At 46.3% G+C, this 8092-nt stretch overlaps 1 protein-coding gene across 1 annotated transcript; it reads right to left on the bottom strand.

Moving 5' to 3' along the window:
* Nucleotides 1-5794: 5794 nt before the first annotated feature.
* On the bottom strand, nucleotides 5795-7043 carry tmem170b (transmembrane protein 170B; the record flags this gene model as incomplete). Its single annotated transcript, XM_083982495.1, has 2 exons — nucleotides 5795-5925; nucleotides 6875-7043. The coding sequence occupies 2 exons, from the start codon at nucleotides 7041-7043 to the stop codon at nucleotides 5795-5797; spliced, it is 300 nt and encodes a 99-aa protein (XP_083838621.1).
* Between the last annotated feature and the right edge of the window lie 1049 nt (nucleotides 7044-8092).

Here is an 8092-nt window from a genome sequence, read left to right as displayed (position 1 = left end):
TGTCCTCTCTTCCTATGAACCAGTCTGCCATCCAGTCCTCCCATTAAGCTGGTCTGTCCTCTCTTCCTATGAACCAGTCTGCCATCCAGTCCTCCCATTAAGCTGGTCTGTCCTCTCTTCCTATGAACCAGTCTGCCACCCAGTCCTCCCATTAAGCTGGTCTGTCCTCTCTTCCTATGAACCAGTCTGCCATCCAGTCCTCCCATTAAGCTGGTCTGTCCTCTCTTCCTATGAACCAGTCTGCCATCCAGTCCTCCCATTAAGCTGGTCTGTCCTCTCTTCCTATGAACCAGTCTGCCATCCAGTCCTCCCATTAAGCTGGTCTGTCCTCTCTTCCTATGAACCAGTCTGCCACCCAGTCCTCCCATTAAGCTGGTCTGTCCTCTCTTCCTATGAACCAGTCTGCCATCCAGTCCTCCCATTAAGCTGGTCTGTCCTCTCTTCCTATGAACCAGTCTGCCATCCAGTCCTCCCATTAAGCTGGTCTGTCCTCTCTTCCTATGAACCAGTCTGCCATCCAGTCCTCCCATTAAGCTGGTCTGCTCTCTCTTCCTATGAACCAGTCTGCCATCCAGTCCTCCCATTAAGCTGGTCTGCTCTCCCTGCCTCCTTTGCCTACCAGAAGCTTCCTTCTTCAGCTGTTGTTAACATTTCCATGTTTCTCACATTCTCTGTTATAAACTGTTTTCTTGTCTGTAACAACATCTCTGTCCTGGGTGAGGGATCCCTCCTCTGTTGCTCACCCTGAGCTTTCTCCTGGTTTTCCCTGTTAAAAGGGTTTCCATGGAGTTTTTCCTCAGTGGATGTGAGGGTCTAAGGACAGAGGATGTTGTTATGATGGGATGTGAAGCCCTTTGAGACAAACTGGTGGTAAAAAACGGGCTATACTAATAAAACTGCCTTGCCTCCTGCTCTTCCTCCTGCTCTTCCTCCTCCTCTTCCTCCTCCTCCTCTGGTGCTGCGTTCAGGGACGGTTCGGTGATGAGAGCGCTGTCCCACTCTGATGAATTATACATCCCATCATCACCGAACCACCCACGCTGCAGCTTATGTAACGGCCGCCACGCGTGGAGCTGCGTGTCTGCGTGTGTGTGTGTGTGTGTGTGTGTGTGTGTGTGTGTGTGTGTGTGTGTGTGTGTGTGTGTGTGTGTGTTCATATCAGACTGGAGTGAAGGAAGAATGACTCACTCTGCTCTTTATTTAAACCCCCCCTCTGAGCAGGGAAGGACAGAGAAGAAGGAGAGGAAGAGGAGGAAGAGGAGGAGGAGGCGAGCCCCCCCCCCCCCCCCCCCCCCATGTTGTTATGTAACAGGTGTGTTGTTGTTGGTCAGGTGAGTTACTGAACAGTCTGAATCTATTAAAAATTAAATGAAGTTCTAAACGGATGATATAATATACACACTCTCTGATCATCACCACGCTGTCGTCAGGTCATCATGAAGTCAGTTTGTTTAAAGGGACAACGAGGAGTTTTGTTAAAGTGAAGTGTTTCCACTCTACATTTATGAGCCTCCGCACCGTGAAATTCTTTGACCGGTGCAAGACAGACTCATGTTTTCATTCATCAAGAATTAAAGTCAGAGGTTGGAAGACGATCACATACCGTCGTAGTTCCCACCATAAACGGAGATTCGGCGGCGTTATTCTCATGACTCGCCACGAAACCGAAAGTAAAGAAACGCTGGTCGGCTCGCCCAGCATTTCCACCACCACTAATAATAACAAAATAACCATAGAGACAAAACCATAGATTTATCTAAAATGGACCATTAACAAGTGGTAACGGAGATTCATCCACATTAATATGAGACTTTTTTATTGTCGTGGAATTTTTCGTTCTGCCGACGGAGAAACTCCTGGTTGTCCCTTTAAACTCAGAGACTGAATGAGTGAGATGTTTGTGAGTCAAACTGTTCAACATTTCATTTCATTTCATTGATTGGATCTCCATTAGCACCAGCACGTTAGCATTAGCATAGCTATTCTTCCTCGAGTCCAAACATTCAGTCAAAATGGACTATTATATTTTATTCTTCCAAGTCCAACAAGGAAAAGTAGAACAAAAACAACTGACACAGTCACAACACACAGATACAATCACACGCAGACAAACGTACAACACAAGACACAACACAACACTTGTACAATACAATTAACAATCAATAAATATATAGCTACATACAAGGGGAAACAATATAGGAAAACATTTTTTAAAAAGATGAAGATGAAGAAGAGTTTTCTCTGGATCAATAATTCCCATCAACCTCCTCCTCCTTCCTGTAAACAACACGACACGACAGGTTCAACTGATCTGATGAACAGATTTATTTACATCATAATAATGATACTTCCCATCATGCCTCAGTCAGCTGAGGGGGGGTGCTGCCCCCTGGTGGCTGCAGTGGAGAACAGCAGCACATGAACAGACAGAGTTCCCTATGCATTTAAAATGTCCAAATTCCAGACTTTTTCCAGACCATAATTTCCAGACTTCTTGGTAAAAAAAAAAGAAAAATCAATATTTGAGTAAATAGATGTGCATAATATAAAAAAAACTTAAAACTTAAAGCAGAAGTGAGTGGTCCGGTCGTTTTCGCTAATGCTGCGTTCCAGGCAGGCTTTTGAAATCGTAAATTACAGCTTCAAGTCACAACTTACGACTTTGTAGCGTTCCAGGCAACCCACTCGTGTTTTTCCGACCTGTTTTACCGGTGAAAGTCACTATAACGGCCACTCGTAACTTCTGACCCGTGAACTCGTACCAGATCGAACTGGTACCACTTCACGGTCGGAAAAACACGAGTTTCCTTGAACGCACCATAACAGTCCTCGTCGCTACGTCACCACATTCACGGCGTTCCTTGGCTGCACACACAGCCCTGCATGCCGTTCTCTCTCCTCATTGGATAAAAACTGTAGGATACGATAAATGTTTTCTCTTCGGCTCAGAGCAGAGCAGAGGGACTGACAGACCCGTGTTTCAGACCAAACACTCTATAGAAGTGATTGCTGTCGGAAGATACAACTATTTAAGACTTATATTAACACAAATATATCACTTACTTCTGCTTTAACAAATGTATCATTTGTTTTCATTATTCTGAATGTGTATATGCCATTATGTAACCAAATCATTTCCTGGAGAGTGTAGCTAGGTACAACAGCACATACAAAACAAAATAATGAACCCAAATAACTTCAGATGAGACCAAACCCAGATAAGTATTAAAGGGACATATTATGCAAAACGTCATTGTTTTAGTTTGTGAATCCAGATGCCTCCTCACCCCTTAAACGTCAGTTTTGACAACTACGTCAACATTTTGTAAACTGCCATAGTCAGAACATGTGTCTCTTAACAAGCCGTTTTAATTTCACCCGGCTTATTACATCACAAGCCGGGTGATTTAAATATAAATATATAAATATATTTCCATACAATAGTTTACGTTTTCCAGACTTTTCCAGACCTGGAAATGTATAAAATCAAATTCCATACTTTTCCATACTTTCCATAATTGCGTAGGAACCCTGACAGATCCCTGATCAATACAGTTATTAAAAACTAGAATCATCAAATTTAAAATGATCAGTCTACATTAAAGGGCCATTGTGTAACTTCTCCTGTTGTCTCTTCATGAAAATCGATTATTCGTCCCTGGTTCGAATCCCGCGTCGGGCGGACCTTTCCTGCATGTCATTCCCCCTCTCTCTGCCCCCCCCCCCCTTTCTTGTCTATCTCACTATGTGCTGTCAAATAAAAGGCAAAAAAGATTTACAGTAAAAAAAATATACTTCAATTTTTTTTAATTTTTTTTTAATGGATTATTTCATTCAAAAGTCTGTTTTTCTTTCATCAATAATGACCCCACGATGAGAGACGGACACGATGAGAGACGGAGACGAGGTCGCTGAGAAAAGGTTTTTATTGGTCGTGAGGAGTTGAGACGTTTTACAGAAAGAGGCGTCGTAGAAACTGAGCCGCCGTACAAAACTAAAAAACAACGTATGGTACAATATCTACAGCCTGGGGGGGGTCAGGGTAGGGGGGGGGGGGGTTACTGAGCTGCAACACACACACACACACACACACACACACACACACACACTCACACACACACACACACACACACACACACACACACAGCTGTGAACGTCATGATACTGTCCAGTGTTTGTTCACGTCAGCTGCAGGTTAGGCTTTTATTCTGAAAGAGTCGTTATATACAGGAAGTGCTCTGACCTTTGACCTCAGTCCAGCAGCACTGACCCCCCCACACACACACACACACACACACACACACGCAGCCGTCTGGTTTCACAGCTCATGTGCAAATATTAATAAACCAGTTTCAGCTGTGAAATCAATAATCAATAGTTCATTGATAAATAAATAAAGCTCAATGTCAGCGACACTTTGGCATCACAACGTCTTGAGGGGGGGGGGGGGGGGTCATTGGGAGGGTCGGGGGGGGGTCAGACCTACCGATCGATCATCAGCTCTGATCAACTTCACACACACACTCACTGCTGATTATCAATCAATATCATTAATGAATCGATGAGTCGATTGACTGGAAGTTCATGAGGCGTTCACTGATCAGAGTGATTGATCTGTTTACAGCTTTTAACAGCTTTTTGTGTTTTTCCATTGTCATGTTTAAAGGGATAGTTCAACATTTTGTCAAACTGGCCCATCACCATAACCCCTATAGTCACAGCAGCAGGTTCATCCCCTTTAATTGTCGGTGCAAGCTATTTTTAGAACGTTGGAGCAGAGCCGTGAGCTGCTCAGAGCTACGCTACGGAGGCTGGAGTTGTTTTAGAGGGAAATACAGAGACTGTTGATGAAAAACTGTCCCTGAAGGCAACGTGCATCAGTGGTTTTGCATGAATTTCCCTCTAAAACAACTCTGTGTGGTAACGTTGTGTTATTATCTCATAGCGTGGTGAATGTGCAGGTCACAACTTGTCCACCAGAGCGTTGTGGAGTTGTTGGATTGTGTATTTGATGAGTTTGATGAGGGAAACCAAGAAATCCCATAATGAGCCTCCGTAGCGTAGCTCTGAGCAGCTCACGGCTCTGCTCCGCCATTCTAAAAATAGCTTGCACCGACAATTACTTGAGTTGTGAGTTGAGTTCCCTTTAAGCATCAAATGATGAATAACTACCAAGTCTATTATTGATTAGATAAAGGTGGACTGAATTGTATTTTGTAGTTTGTCTTTCTGACCAATTTTGACCGTTTTATGGCAGATACTGCACGTTGCCTTGGTTTCACTTGGGTTAGATGGACAGCAAAACAAAAAGCCCCAAAACTCTGGAAGTTTTAGCAGAACCAACATCAGATTCTACCAGATTGAACAGAATGTGCCTTTACACTTTGGTTGGTCCAAAAAAATAAAACATTGAAAAAATGCAGATACTGCACTTTGCCTTAGTAGGGCAGAGCTGATTGGTCCGTTTACAGGAGGAGGGGGGGGGTCATCGCTTTCATCTTCACTGCACAGGACTCAGTCTGTTTCCCAGAATGCAACACTGTGAGCCACCTGATGATGATGACGAAGGCGTCTTTGACCGACACTGGTCCTCTTGTCTCTGTGAAACAAACCAACATGGCTGCTGGTCTGTAGTCTCTGAGGCCCCGCCCCCTGAGGCTCCGCCCCCTGAGGCTCCGCCCCCTCACAGCGTGGCGAGGACTGAGGCCCCGCCCCCTGAGGCCCCGCCCCCTCACAGCGTGGCGAGGACTGAGGCCCCGCCCCCTGAGGCCCCGCCCCCTGAGGCTCCGCCCCCTCACAGCGTGGCGAGGACGCGGGACAGGGACACCACCGTGGACAGACAGGTCTGTCCCGCCCCCAGCAGCAGCGCCTCCAGCGGCGCCATGTCCTTCCCCGCCACACGGTACACACCAGCTACCGCCACACCTACACACACACACACACACACACACACACACACACACACACACACGTTATGACATCATTAGCCGACTCCTCCCATTGGTCACTGACAACAGGAAGTTGTTTCATTTCAAGCATCAAGACGCTGAAAAACAGGATGTAGATTTATTTACAACAAGAAACATGAATAGGATGAATCTCCTTGTTGTTTACAACTACTTCCTGGTAGAAAACCAGCATGAGAACAATAGTGACGGACGAGAGTTTCACTATATTTATCTACTTTTTCATGTGACTATATCACCGTTTAGACTAATCTGATGTTTGTAAAGTTTATAAAACCAATGATTGGACAAAGGTTATCATATAGTATATATCATATCATGGTTATCATAGATTAGCCGGGCTAACGGTTAGCTACCTGTTTAACTTTAATAACTCAGTGACTCAATAAACGCTCCATGAAAAAATATTTTCTCCAGCGGATATCTGAGTTCCAACATGACTGAGCTAACTGGAGTAGTTTCATGTCGTGTCCCACAACGGGAGGGTTTTAACAGCTGACGTCCTGCTGTTAGCTTAGCTACCGCTGTTAGCTTAGCTACCGCTGTTAGCTTAGCTACCGTTAGCTTAGCTGCTGTTAGCTTAGCTACCGCTGTTAGCTTAGCTCAAACACTGGAAGTGTATGGGTAGTGTTAGCCTACCTATACACTTCCAGTGTTTGAGCTAAGCTAATTAGCGACTTTAGGTGGAGGCAGGCTAACAGTACCTATACACTTCCAGTGTTTGAGCTAAGCTAATTAGCGACTTTAGGTGGAGGCAGGCTAACAGTACCTATACACTTCCAGTGTTTGAGCTAAGCTAATTAAGGTGATACGGCTCTATCTCTGTTTGTTTTACCGCTCAGTCCCGAATGAAAGGGGGCGGGGCGTATCCCAGGGCAACGTAACAGGGGAAGTGGGCGGAGACTTACTGGTGATGACCCCCCCACACAGGGAGGCCAGGAGCCCCACGCTGACCATCACCATGGTGATGAGTCGACCTCGTCGGTGGCGCTGCAGCATCAGCAGCATCAGCAGCCCCGCGGCGCCGTGGACGACCAGCGAGGAGAAGAGACACCAGAGGAACACCCAGTACCACATCTCTGAGGGGGGGGGGGGGGGGGCAAGGGGGGGGGGGGGGGCAGAGAGCAGAGAGTCACAACATCTGGAAACATCTGGAAACAAACAACATCTGGACTACGAACCGAACCGAGACAGTCGACTGTTCGGTTCGGTTCCATCTCTAGACTGCTGAGGTCACTGATGAGGTCACTGATGACAAACAGGAAGTGTTGTGTTCAGCAGCTGCAGCTTCGTGGGGTCAAAGGTCACGTCAGGTCTCTAAACTTCACTGATCCAAATAAAAAACGTCAAGAAAGTCAAAGAAAAAGCTGCTGAGTGTGTTTCACCCAGGACGGTGTCAGTGAGCAGAGTGAACAGAGTGAACAGAACTGGGTGTGACTAGTGAACAGTGTTTCTCTACCGTTCTGCCAGCGTGGGCCCCCGCCCGGCCGCCCCCCTTGAAAAACGGGAAATCTAGGAGCCAATCACGGTCTGAGCTGCTGACCTGTAGGTCTGACTGCCCCCCCCCCCCCCCCCCCCCCAGTAGTAGAGTGTTCTCCCTCTGCCATCAGATTTAAAACACCACTGACGCCGGCGCAAATCTGGCGGGATTTGGACCAGGAAGAGGAGCTTCCACTACAAAACAAGCTTAACATATAGACTTATTACATTTTTATCAGAACAGTTTCTCATGTCGGGGCTTCAATACAAGAGGGACATTACATACGAGCATCATGGAGGTATCTGGATGTTTTTTGGTGTGTCTTTTTGTTACGAAGACAGTTGGTATCCATTTGCAACCGTCATATGGACATGCACTGCTACGCCGAGACCCCCTGTAACTCAGAGAAGCCACGGAGGACTCTGAAACTTCTCCCAGCCCTTAGTCCACATGAGGGGGAGGAGATCATGAGGGACATTTCAATTTTGGGTGAACTATCCCTTTAAAACACCAGCCCCCCCCCCCAGAGGAAACACTGAACGTCTCCTCACAGGAAGTGGGTTCAGAGAAACACTTCAGTTCCTTCTGCTTCTGTCTTCTGTCTCGATGACGTCACCTTCACCTGACATGACGTCATCATCATCAT

The sequence above is a fragment of the Trachurus trachurus genome (assembly GCF_905171665.1).
Source record: "Trachurus trachurus genome assembly, chromosome: 11".
Lineage (NCBI taxonomy): Eukaryota > Metazoa > Chordata > Actinopteri > Carangiformes > Carangidae > Trachurus > Trachurus trachurus.
This window is presented reverse-complemented; position numbering and strand designations above follow the sequence as displayed.